The 13,837-nt window shown below is 41.2% G+C and overlaps 2 protein-coding genes across 2 annotated transcripts; one reads left to right on the plus strand and one right to left on the minus strand.

Moving 5' to 3' along the window:
- Window positions 1–7,034: 7,034 nt before the first annotated feature.
- Window positions 7,035–10,441, minus strand: LOC128453421 (prolyl-tRNA synthetase associated domain-containing protein 1). Its single transcript, XM_053436311.1, has 4 exons — window positions 10,279–10,441; window positions 9,334–9,459; window positions 8,592–8,681; window positions 7,035–8,380 (listed from the first exon to the last, which is right to left on the minus strand). Exons 1-4 carry the CDS (start codon window positions 10,354–10,356, stop codon window positions 8,168–8,170), a joined length of 507 nt encoding a protein of 168 aa, XP_053292286.1. The 5' UTR covers window positions 10,357–10,441; the 3' UTR covers window positions 7,035–8,167.
- A 1,725-nt stretch (window positions 10,442–12,166) lies between these two features.
- lhb (luteinizing hormone subunit beta) lies at window positions 12,167–13,362 on the plus strand. The gene is made up of 3 exons (XM_053436407.1): window positions 12,167–12,254; window positions 12,429–12,547; window positions 13,129–13,362. Exons 1-3 carry the CDS (start codon window positions 12,167–12,169, stop codon window positions 13,360–13,362), a joined length of 441 nt encoding a protein of 146 aa, XP_053292382.1.
- Window positions 13,363–13,837: the final 475 nt, after the last annotated feature.

Below are 13,837 nucleotides of genomic sequence, written 5' to 3' on the forward strand. Positions count from 1 at the left end.
TTGTGTGTGTGTGTGTGTGTGTGTGTGTCGGCGTGTGCGTGTCGGTGTGTGTGTGTATGTGTGTGTGTCGGTGTGTGTGTGTCGGTGTGTATGTGTGTGTCGGTGTGTCGGTGTGTGTGTGCGTGTGTGTGTGTGCATTGACATGTGTGTGTGTGTGTGTGTGTGTGTGTGTGTGTGTGTGTGTGTGTGTGTGTGTGTGTGTGTGTGTGTGTGTGTGTGTGTGTGTGTGTGGCTGCATTCTAAACCATGTAAAGACTCAAGCGATAGTTCACTAAAAAAAAAGAAACTTTCCTCATTATCCACTCAGCACTGTGATGGAGGGTAAAGTGTTAGGAGTCCACCAAACACACACACACACACACACACACACACAGACACACACAGTGTTAATGGAGCAATGTAAGAGCTTAAGAATGTTTTATAACTTAGCATAAAGATCTGATTAGACGTCATTAGAATCTCATCAGCTTGTCAATACATTCTCATATTAATATAACGGGAGTGGTGATGAAAATACATACAGGCTATTGATCAGGGTATTGATCACATTAGAAGCAGAGGAGGGCACGTCAGGATCAATAAATCCCCACAGCCTGCCACAACACACACACACACACACATACACACACACACCCCTCTGGAGCTGCATTAGATTCATAATCAACATGTTTGTTATAATAAACTGACTGATTGAAAACACTGTGTAACACATCATTATAGCTCATTTAATTATTCATTAACAGTTTTTACTTAATCATTCAGATAAATATTTTATTCTTACTCATTAATACTTTATCACTAACTGCAAACACCAACACAAATTAAATGTGATATCACTCTGGTGGTTTTAGTTATATATAAGTAAAACAGAGGTACTTCTATAGATACAATCAGGATCTAAGCTATACCAGGCTCTACATTCACAAAATACTATTTCAAACTTGAAATAATCAAGTTGATTTACGTTGTTTTTATATTGCTGCTGCTGCTGCCCATAAAATACAATATCTACTTCACAGACGTTCATCAGAAGCCAAACGGACGAGCCCATGAAGTACGTGCGAAACACAAATGGCTCGCTGTCAAAATGTGGTTAAGAATAAATGAATGATTCTTGATGAAATAACAGGAAACATGAGCGGCCGTGAGTCTCGTGTGCAGCTGCAGCGTTCTGGGTGGAGAACAGATATGAACCGCAGCTCGGGCCTCAAACATTCCTCTGGTGGAAACTCCTGGTCTCTATTAAAACCAGGCTGAACAGAAACTAACGGGCTGAACGCACTCGTTCTTTACCTTCTATATTTCAATGAATCTGATGAATCCGGTTGCGTGTTTGCTCGTGTCTTTTGCTGTGGCGCTAATTAATGTGTAGTTCTTTCTGAAGAGGAAAGTTTAAAGTAGGAAAACACCGAGCATCAGAGCATCTTTTCACCACTTTCTGGAAGCTTTAATGTGCTGCACTTCATCCATAAATCATCCACAGATTTAATTATGGATCATCTTTTAGATTTTTATGTCCCGATGAAGAGTTGAAACACTTTGGTCCTAAAAAACATCTTCCTCTCGGGGGCTTTTCATCACTCACCTGCTTCTCCTCGAAACTACACATCAGGGACACAGAGGCACCGAACAGCTCCTGCCTCTATCAGTTCATACTTTTTCAATACAAAAAATGAAAAGTTAATACTCAAAGCAGAGTTGTTTACTTTGCCACAGATCACAAATCATATTTACTTTTATGAGAGTTAAGAGAAAATCCACTCTCTCTGAAGATCCCTGCACACATATTAAAAAAAAAAAAATCAAATATATTTATTCAAATCATGCTTGAATCATTCATTGTATCTCCACCTCATCCCTTCTTCTAAAATATTTAAAATATGATAAATATTGTTCATTATTTGCATAGATAGATAGACAGAGAGAGTGAGAGCGTGAGAGATAGAGAGAGCAAGAGAGAGAGAGAAAGAGAGAAAGACACAGAGAGAGAGAGTTTCCAGCAGTGGAAAAGTCGGAGCCTTTTGTTTTGAACCCCTGGTGAGAAGTTCCTCTGCAGTGCGACACAAGCAGCTGATGTGACGACAATCATCACTGAACGTCTGTGGAGCTTCACACTGTGTGAGGCTGGTTTGGGATAACACACGTTTACTGGTTAAATCCACAGAAACTGGTTTTCACCTCCATCTACACTATCTCCCCTTCTCAAAGCTCTGACACCTGAAAACGTCTGTCTGCACCTGGACCGCAGCTTAGTTCACTTTAATATGTTAAACAACAGAGGGACACAAACAGACAAGAACACAAAGAGCAGCTAGAAAGGAGGAAACACAACCAGGGAGAGAATCCAAACAGAGCAAAACTTATAAAACAATCAAAAAGGGACTCAAAACAGCTGCCGGTTATGAAATTATAATAAAAAGAAGCAAAGTAAACAAGAAGTGACACAAAACAAATCTAAAGTTAAGCAAGAAGCACACAGAGATGCGGAAAGACACAATAAAACAATAAAGAGAACAGAAAACAACCAGACAGACATTCACAATGACCACAGGGAGGCAATATGGCAGCAAAGCAAGAACAAACTTCAGTAAAACGACCACGCGGGGACACAGAGTAAACATAAAGAGATGGAATATTTCCACAGAGGCACATTAAGTGACGTCTCTTATTGTGTCTGAGAGTCTGAGAGTTCTGCTTCACCTCTAAAACTTTATTGTTGTTCAGTCAGAGACTCTGTGCGGGGGGAGGGGGGGGGGCATCATCTCATTATCTGTCCATGTTCTCGCGGCACGGCACAAGAACATGAATCTGAATAAAACGGAGTAAACAGACGGAGCCGATCGTCTCAAAGATCAACATGATGTCACGCACACGTGATCAACACGTCTGTTCAAACATGGTCGTCTGTTTACTTTTCTGTCGCTGTGTCACATGTGTCAGGCTGAAGACGACTGAAGAGACATTTAAACCGTTTCTGTCCTCCACAGCTCAGACTGAGCAGAGCGAGCTGAACACAGGGTGGCAGTGAAGAGGTCAGAGGTCACAGCACCCGGACAACAGTCATTAGTGGAACGTTGAAACTCTGACACAAAGAAAACGTCTAAAATAAACCTACATTTTCTCAGTACAAATACAAAAATATACTAGTTATTAACAACTTGTGTTGACATACAAAAGTCTGACATACAAGGATGTATGTCAGACTTTTGTTTTGAAGAAATTTACAAATGGATATTAATAAAAGGTTTTAAAAATTAACTATGCAGAAGAGAAAAAAAACTGATATTTTTTTTCATTTCTGTGATATGATCAAGTTTTTCTTCTATTCTATTATTCTGGGATATTGTTTTAATTAATTTAATTAATCTTTTTTTCAAGATAAATGATATTTTGATTAAAATAAGTTAAAATATAAAGTTGAAATGTTATGAGAAATACTAAACAATATCATGACAGAAAAAGTCACGCTGAAGGGCAGAATACTAAAGTCAATCTAACTTGTTACTACTTGAATATCAAAGTATTGTTTTTATATTATTATAAAATAATATGATTTATTGAAATAAAACATTTACAATTACCACTACATCTTTTAATATTGTGTTTTTTCCTCAAAAAGGTTATTTTTGGTAAAAACAAATCCTCACAATGTTTCCATTTTATTCTTCATCTTATTATATGAATAACAACATCAAATATTTTCAGTCTGGTATTGAGAGGTTTATAATGAATGTGTAATAAAAAATAGAAAAAAATGTGTGTACAGTTTTTGTCTCAGTCTGTGTGTGTTTTGCTGTAATAACCTCGGTGATATGATGAGGTTGTGTAACGAACTGTCAGGACGCGTTTTCAACAGTGAGTCACTTCCATCTGGTTTGATGTCTGTGTCCCTCGTCCTGTTGGCTGTGATGATGACGAACAAAAGACTCAGTGAAGTGAGAGCTCGTCTCATTCAAAGGGCAAAACGCTGCTGTGATTTAAAAACAAAGAGTCTGAAGCTGGAAACAGACGGGAGGAGCATCCTGCTCATTACTGACTCTGTGTGTGTCGGTGTGTGTGTTTGTGTGTGTAAGATTATTTACAACCAAAACTTTTATAAATTCTTTACGAACACTCGCACAAAACGTAGCCTTAAGATGTACCTGATGCTAAATATGTTAAATAGTTAACTTGTGTCCAGCATCAACCCACCGTGACATCATCTGTCGGTCTCTGATAACCATATTTGGAGGAGTTGGGGGGTGGAGCCGGAGAATTTCAGGACACTGCACGCCCACCTACACCCATTGGACGATACTCGCTGTCAATCAATCTGTGGTAACCACGCCCCCAATGCATATGATGCTTTATGGTCTATTTAAAGGTAAATAGATTTACAATTTACTAAAATGAGCTCCTGACATTTTGTCTTTTGTTTGCTTTAGACATAAAAGTAAAACATAAAAGATGTCACAGAGATCAAAGTGTACATGTTTGAAAGATAAACAGCAGAGAGCAAACAGGAGACTGGACACGCACACACACACACACACACACACACACACATGCAGCCTGGGGTACCTGGAAGTCATTAAGTACACTGTGTGTGTGTGTGTGTGTGTGTGTGTGTGTGTGTGTGTATAAAACCATCATATGACTGTGAGAATCAACAGTACTGATGTAATGTTGGGATCTGTGTGGGTTGGTGACGTCACGGTGGTTTTTTACAAGAGGAAGTTCTAAGACCATAAAACACACAGAAATCTGAGTGAACAGTGAATGAAATAGTGTTGCAGCTGTTTGTGGTGAGTTAAAGTTACTTTTCACCAACTGGATCCAAATGGCCAGAGGTTGAGCCAACCAGAGCAAAGATGGAATCCATCTATGAGCCAATAATATAATAATTACAGGGACGAGACGCTGCACAAGAAAAGAGTTTGGAACACTCCAGAATATCTGCAGCGCAACAGAAAATCCAAACCCAGAACCGAAACCCAGGGAGTGATGCAGAGTCAAAACCAAACTGACCAATAAACCAGAAATAACAAACCAAATGTTCCTCCCTGTTCTGCAGAGCTGCGTCATGTCTCCACTCAAACACACAAACCATCGTCCACGAATTTCAACTCTGTTCTTCAGTTACACTGACACATCAACGTTTCACTTTATTCAAATGAAAAAAGGCACAAAACCGAACCTTGAATAAACTCCAATCATCCCCAGCAAGTGGACAGTTTCAGTCCACTTGCATTTCTTTTGCAGACTCATACGAGGTCACTGAAATCTAATGAATTTTTCTGTGAGTCATAGTGAATGTTTTCAACAAACATGAAGAAAGGCCCTCAAGGCCTTCTTGAGATATTGCGTTCACAAGATTTGAAATGGACGAACGAGTGGAAAACATAATTCCTTCGGCCACCGGGTGGAAATAAAAAGTGTTTGGAAATGAGAGCGTCTGTATACTTATGGCCATGCTGTGTAGATGTTTATAGATGTGGCTGTAAAACATTTTCCTTTTAGGAGCTGAGTCGGATTCAAGCTGATTAAATGGGAGGATTTTTTAAATGGAGCCATTCTCTCTCTCTCTCTCTCTTTCATTCATTCCCTATGTCTCTCTCTCACCTCATCACACAGCAGCATGAGAATGATCTCCTCCTCCTCCTCCTCCTCCTCTTCCTCCTCCTCCTCACTCAGCCTCCTCCTCCTCCTCTTCCTCCTCCTCCTCACTCAGCCTCCTCAGGAAAAAACACAACGGTGATGAAGGCAGCCTTATCATCACCTCCTCCTTCTCCTCCTCGCTCTTCATCCCTCAGGTGACTCAGCCTAAGAATGACATCATCCCTGTCAGCACAAACACCTGTTCAGACAGGCCCCGCCCCCTCCACCAGGAAGCCACCGCCCCCAGCCACAGACATCCTGACTCTCTTAAAGGGCCAGTGTCAGTCAGAGCTGCAGGACGACAGGTGAGTCCAGGCTCCACTGAACGTTATGATCACTGAGGTTTGAACATCGAGGCCATTAAAGTTAAATGTTAATTTTGTAACTTGCAAAATATTGATTCATCTCTAACAAGCTCCTAACGTCCCTTTTTATACAATACAGACGTTTTCATTATTACAATTTTAAATAATGTATCTGTCGTAACATCAGAACCTTTACTCTGCTCTTTGTTTTTACGTAAATATTACAAATACAACACATTGTTTACAGCATCCATGTTTTTAACACATTCTGACCATGAATACACTGAAGCCATAACAACTTCACAACTCAGGAAACTTGACCTTCGAGAAAAGTCGCTGTTAAACATTTTATGTGTGTGAACCTCCAGCTTTCACTTCTTCTTGTCAACAACCTGAAAAGAACTCTTGACTCCCAGAAAAGCCTGAAGCTGCTGAAACACTCGTCAGGAGTTAACATGTGTTTGTGATGTCACGTGTTTCAGGATAAACGCTCCACGAAACAACAATGATGAACTAAGTTAGAAACCAGCCCAGATTGTTCAAAGAGGAAAATCCTCCAATTAAAAAGACACTGTGTGTGTGTGTGTGTGTTTGTGGGGGGAGGGGGGGGGGTACTTCGTGCTACTGTAGATTGAGGTTTCAGGTCTGACCTCTGAACTTTAACCTCTTTTTCATAATTATCAGCAACTAATGAGGCTGAGTGTTGAATGTGAATCTTGTTATTACTGTAGAAACCCTGCTGGGCTGTATACACACACACACACACACACACACAAACACACACAAACCAATTACTGAAATATGCAAATGCAGAGAATAGATGAGGAGGATATTCTTCTTACCGACAGGAAGTGAAACAAACAAACTGAGATAATTTAGATTCAGTTCTGGACGGAAGAGGAGACATGTCGTCCATCTTAAGTCACAGTCTCTGGTGTCTTCTTTGCTTCAGTGTCTTGCTTAGCAGCACATCAGCAACATACATGTGTGTGTTTTTTACATTTTCCCACACAAAGTCTTTGTGCAACATTAATAAACTAGGGGGGGGGGGGGGCATCCACACGGCGTGTGAAAGAATGCCTGGGAACTGAGTGTCAGTGTGTTACCTTTATTCATTTGCTAATTTTACACAACAATGCAACAATACACAGACTCATTAGGAATGCAGCGAGAGGAAGAGAGAGAGAGCGTCACACACACAAAGAGAGACAGGGGGAGGTGTGTGTGTCTGATATATTTTTGATCTGAAGCTTTTGAAACTTTTAACCTTTAGTATCTTATAAATTCTAGATGCAAAGTTTTAGTTAAAAAAATATGCATCCTGATGTTATGACCATATTACGAGTTAAAATCCGAAACATGCTGCAACCTCAATTTTCCCACAATGCAGGTGGATAGTGTGTGTCTGTGTTTGTTATTGTGGGAAACTTTGAAGATCACGATTTAGTCACAGGTTCAACAGAATCAGGTCCAGCCAGTTGAAGAGAGAAGCTGAATTGTAGATCAGTTAAAAAGACTCTGAAGTTAAAAAAAACTGACTTTATCTCCAATATTCAGCAGGAAACTTTGACAATATGAAGAATTCTAAACAGAGTTTGGTGGCAGCTCCTCTGGTTCAGGAAGCAGAGGATCATGGGTAATAATTCAGTTCAGTGAGAAGGACGACAGAGTCAGAGCTTCACTGTCAACTCTCTCACTAACATCAGAAGAAAAAACTCATTAAATAGTTTTATTGCGGTATAGTTTTAGTTTCTGTGAGTAAAAAGAAAAAGATCCACAGATATAAGTTAACTCAGTGTTTACTCAAATAAAACCTGTCAATGTTTTGTTTTTTTAACAGACTCCATCTTTTACAAAGTAACAGAAAAATGAGAAACAGTTGAAAAACAAGAGAAGATTTTTTAAGAATTATTTTTTAATCAAAATAAATAATTCTGTGAAGCTGATTTCAAATGAAGACGACTTCATTAGAAACCAGTTATTCTGACTGAGCTGTTTCATTTGAACTCGTCAACACCGCAGAGGAGAAGCTTCTCTTCTTGATTTAGACTTTAAAATGTTAGTGTTTCATTTTGACATTTTTAAATATTTGAGGCAGAAACAGTCAAGTTCCGCTCGAGTCTCTTCAGGTCGCCTCCATGTCGGGACACGACTCTGACTCACTCTCATCCTGAAGCCGGATCCTGGTTTTAAACGCCTCTCGACGTCCAGGGTCCGGCTCTCTCCTACTCGAAGCTCTCCAGGACGGGTTCGTGTCCCGTCTCCTTCAGGAAGCGCAGCAGGTCGTCCGGTCGGAGCCCCATGGTGGCAGCGTTGGTCATTGGGTGGAAGTAGACCATCTCATGGCCGCCCTCCACCAGGTCCCGGTCCAGGACGAACTTCACACTCTGGTCTTTATCGAAGAGCAGAGCGAGAGCCGTCGCACATCCCTGACCCACCTGAGAGGAGAGCAACAGATATTTATATACATCATGATATCTGTTAGGTTTGTTTCTATCCAAATACCATAATAAAGACCATGAAATATATATTTCATCATTACTGTTATTAAGTGTGCAACAGTAGTGACAGAGGCCTGATGCAGTAAAACGTGTCTGTATGCCTCTCTCTACAGTCGACTGCAGATGGATTCATTTGACCAGTTCTCACCTTGAGCTTCTCCAACATGGCCGCCTCGTCCGCGAAGCGCAGGTTGCCACTGCCGACACCAAGCTTCTTGGCGAGGTCATTGAGGTTCACCTGATGAGGAACAGAGAGGATTATGGGACCAGGAGGGAAGAGCGCTGGAGTGGACACAGCAGAGAAACGTCTTTGTCAGGTGGTCATGTGATTTAAACTTGGGGGAAATGTTTCAGGCAGAGGTCAGAGGTCATATGTGTGAGTCAGAGTAATTTGTCACAGTCAGTACACTCTGTGAATCAGTAGGTGGCAGTAGCTAACTGTGATTTGCTCAGAACCTGACATGGTGATTGACTTACTTTTATCTACACGTCTGTTTATAACTCAGAGCTGCCTCTTCTGTTTGAGCTCTCGGTTGTTTTCTATCTAAAAAAAATGCTTCACTTTGGAAAAGCTTAGAGTCGCCAGAGTCTCCGTTATTCAGTTTAATTGGCTAGTTAAAGAGCAGCCAGCTTAACCAATCAGGTGAGGAGACGGGAACCTGTGCAGTTTTCTGCTCAGCCTGAGGAGGGAGATAAAGAGAGAGTTCTGTGGGGGAATAATAATTTGTTTGTTGTACCTGCAACTCAGACAGAGACAACTTTTATTTCATATATTTTTATCTAGATATAGAAATATGTAAGATTATTTTACTATTCACACATCACAGTCTGATTAACCAACAACGTTTCACACAGTTTCTGATCAGTCACACTGAGAAGCCGCTGCTCACCTGACGGTCGTGACGAGCCGACACCAGCCACAGCCCTTTCTTCTTCTTGTCCTTCAAGAAGAGGTTCTTAGTGACGGCTCCACTCATGTCCTGCAGGTGAGGCATCATCTCCTCCACCGTGAAAACCTGCAGGACGGAGGGTTATAGGGTTAAGCTTTAGATCAGAATAAAAGTATAGATTGTTTGTAAATCAACACTTTTTGGATTGTGGATTTATGTGATTTATTTATTTGAAGTCTATAGTAAATATAAACCCATGCTATCACAGAAGCTGTAATAGAAACAAACACTGATCTTCATCAAACTTCTGCTTTTTGATGCATCAATAGAGATGCAGAGTGGTGTGAGGGCGCCCCCTGCAGGAAGCTGCAGGTCCATTCAGTGGAAACGCAGACTGTTCTAATTCATTTTCTATAAGAAATAATTTTCTCAGGAAATACCTGTTTTACATTTGATTATAAAACTGTCGCATATAGATATTTAGGGACGTTTGTGTTGGAGGAGCCCGTTTCCCCAGACTCCATTTACAAATACGTCACTTTTGAAGGTGCTATAATCATAGGCACAAATACGTGAAGACATGAACACGTTTTCAAACCATTTCATCTTCTATTCATCTGCTCATGAATTCGGCTGATTCATAACCCGAAATACAACTTTATTTTCGCTATGATGACAACGTTTGAATGCGTCCACGTGTCTGCTATCGCAGTGGTGTTTTAGCAAAGTAGCAGGAACACCCGAAGCTAAACGGCACTAAAGTTCAAATGCCATGGTGGATTAGACAGCGCCGAATAAAAGACGAGACTCTTAACAATTGAAATACGTCTCTTGATACGTCTAAGGGTTTTTATAAGATGTACAGCAAACGAGGACATTTTAAATAAGGCAGATTTCTAACGAGGTTCAATGGTGGTATTTAAAGTGTATTTTCTGCAGTTTTACCGGAGGATGCTCCACACACGTGGTTTGGATGTTTAAAGTTTCCAGAAACTTCTGCAGCTCTGAGCGTAAATCCGACATCTTCAGATTATCAAGGTTTTTAAAAAGAATAAAACTGAAACAGAGACGTCTACAAACAAGGAGAAGACTCTTCTTCTGTACTGAGATCTACTGAGGCTGCAGTGACTATCGCCCCCCGATGCACAGAACCATGTACTGCTTCCTTTTCTTCCCTCCCACTGGAAAACAAACAAACAAATAAATAAACGAACAAACAAATGGATGAAAAATACGATTTTATTTTCTTGCTCATTATTAGCACGACTGGATGTGTCACAAAATGACGTCATCGGCACGTCGGCCATCTTTCTTTAATGTTCATTGTTAATAAAGATGGATGACTCGTCTTCACTTCCTCCGACTGAAGCCAAAATATCTCAGATACGACCGTCTCCATCTTGAGTCTGTGCCGTGGTATCGAGGCCTCGGTTATACACATACTTAGCCAATCACAAATCAGTCTCAGCTGTCAATCATGACGTTTCATCTTTAAAATAATAAATCTACTTCCTCCTTAGGTCAATGTCCCATCTGCTAATATGGAGGAGGCGGGTTTAAGACGTCTACAGTCAGCCACCATGGGGAGGGGGTGGGCATCCAGATGATTTGACTTCATGTCGTCCATCTTTATTTACAGTCGATGGCTTGAACAGAGTCTATGAATATTATAAAATATAATAATATTGCTAGCATGCTAACTGTGTAACATTCATGCATTGAGGCTAAAACGTCTTTTAACAAAAATGTCCTTTTTTTTTATGGTCCACAATTTTTTATCACTATATTGTTATATTGGTATGTTTGATTCTTATCGTTTCTCAACTAAAAGTTATTATTATTATTATTATTATGATAAACAGGAAGAGATCTGATCATGTTTCCAGGAGCAGGATGTGTTAATGTTGAATGAAATCACACCAGTGAGTCAAATCCTTGCGTGTCCTTGAAAACCTGTCCCCGTGTCACTGTGTCCCCCGAGCGGTGTGCTCACTTCCAGGCCCACGTTGTCCCAGCAGCTCACATGAGTCCAACAGGAAGTGACTCGGAGGCAGATTAATCCTCCATCCTGGACAAAACCAGGTAACCAGGGTTGAAGCCCGGTGACGTCCAGGTTTCATCCTGGTTACCAGGTCCTCTGAGCCGTATAAAGGCCGAGCGAGGCGGCGACCACCCGGTGCAGACGCCACAGAGGTGAGTCCTTCACACAAACAACCACCAGGTGACTTATTCTCATTACCTGAATGTTATATATGTGTTTGTTTCTTTATCGTTTCCTTGTCTTTCGTATGTTTTTCAGTCTCTATCTCATCTTGTGATTTCAACCATTCAAATATCAAAGTCTCTCATTTTTTCTCTCATTCAAATTAATGAAATAAGTGTTTCACTCTTTTAGTTCTGGACTCAGCTTTATCTTTTAATACCACAGGTTGTAACCTGAGGCCTTTTTCTCCATGACACAGTCCTGGCTAAGGGCCACAGGTCGCTGAGCCCTTTCTTCTTCTCTGTCACCTCCCTGAGGAGATCACCTCGTTCAGCCCTATTAGACAAATGGAAGAATTGTGAATATGGGCTATAAAAATAAAATTTGATTGATTGATCCGTCCAATGAGCTGGTTTTATCTCTTGTAAATCGCTCTTGAGACATTTTTTATTTGGTTCCTTTCTCAGGACTTGGTGTCTGAGCCATAACCTGTAAATAAGGACGACAGGAGAGAACCATCCTGACACAAACCACAGTAAAGTAATGTCTCATGTTGTGTGTTTGTTGCTCTTTGTCCCCTGTCAGCTGTTGAACCTGATCGTCAACACAAAACACTTGATCTCCTGCAGGATGTTGGCCGAGCAGAGCAGCGTGAGAGTGAAGCTCCCTCTGACTTTGATTTTCCTTCTCTCCTCCATGTGGCCCTTGGCTCCTGCAGGTAAACGACACAAGAGAAACTACGATAGATTCACAGACTAAGTCTAAAGAAAAATGTATAAAAAAGAATATCAGCTGTTTGATTTGAGTTGATTATCACACATCCCACACATGAATGAACTGTCACAGAGGAAGTGACGCTCATTAAAGAGAGAGTTGTGTTTTCTGTCGGCAGTGGCCTTCCAGCTGCCGAAGTGTCAGCTCATCAAGCAGATGGTGTCTCTGGAGAAGGAGGGCTGTCCCAAGTGTCACACCGTGGAAACCACCATCTGCAGTGGACACTGCAACACCAAGGTATTCTGGGAAATTTGATTGAAAGTTGATAAACATCCGAGTCCTCTTCCAGCTCCATTTTGCATCCATCCACTTTCCCCATGAGCGGGAATGTTACATCATTGACTTTGAAAGAATAGAATGATATGAGGAACATTGTGAAGTCACAGTTGACATTTTGGAGATAAAATGTCAATTCATTTCCCTCTTTTCTCCCCCGAGGTGTTCCCATGATGTTGTGCTGATAAGATTTGTTTTGTGAAGTCACGGTGATTTTGATCTTTGACGTTCAAAGACCAAAATCGAATCTGTTCATCTTTGAGTCGAATTGAAGGTTTTGTAACAAATTGAAAGAAGCTCACTAGGTGTCCTTGAGATATTGCATTCATAAGAACGTGGGGGATGATGGATGAACAACTTGAAACCATAATGCTTCCGGCCACTAGGTGTCAGACTGGAGACCTATAAAGAATATTTGTTGCAGTTTTTGATGAGTTAAATGATCTTGATACTTTTGTAATGACAGCAGCAGTTGTTACACCCATTGACCAGTAGGTGTTGCTGCAGGTAAACAGCCCCTTCTCATCTCTGCTTCCCTCCAGGATCCCGTCATCAAGATGCCCTTCCTCAACGTGTACCAGCACGTGTGCACGTACCAGGAGCTGTACTACAAGACGTTTGAACTTCCGGACTGTCTTCCTGGCGTGGACCCGACCGTCTCCTACCCTGTGGCCGTGAGCTGCTACTGCGGCCGCTGTGCGCTCAACACGTCCGACTGCACGTTCGAGAGCCTGCAGCCGGACCTCTGCATGAACGACATCCCCTTCTACGACTGAACGTTAACAACACTGTCTGTCCAAATGCTAAACAAGAAAATAAAGATTTTTACATTTACCACTGTAAAGAGTTCTGTTTTTAGCTTTTCTGCAACATGATCAAATCAAATAACTGTCTCCTGAGACCAGTGTTAATTTCGTTGACGAAGACTATGACGAAATATATTCGTTAACGACCTTTTTTCCATGACGGAGACGAAGACGTAACGAAAACGAATCTTTGAAAATAAAAACTATGACGAAATCTATTTTAATTTTCGTTGACGAGACGAGACGAGACGAAAATGTTGGTGGTTGACTAAGTCACAATAATTTTTAAAAAATCATCGTATCAGGCCGTCATGAAGTATCAGGAGCGGGCGAGTGAGTGTGTCTGTGTGTGTCTGTGTATGTGTGTGTGTGCGCCCCAGATAGCGCTCCGGTCCGTAGCTCCGCCCCCCGCCTCGCGCACTCGCTCAGAGAGACACAGTGAAAG

Source organism: Pleuronectes platessa, chromosome 12, assembly GCF_947347685.1.
Source record: "Pleuronectes platessa chromosome 12, fPlePla1.1, whole genome shotgun sequence".
Taxonomy (NCBI): Eukaryota; Metazoa; Chordata; class Actinopteri; order Pleuronectiformes; family Pleuronectidae; genus Pleuronectes; species Pleuronectes platessa.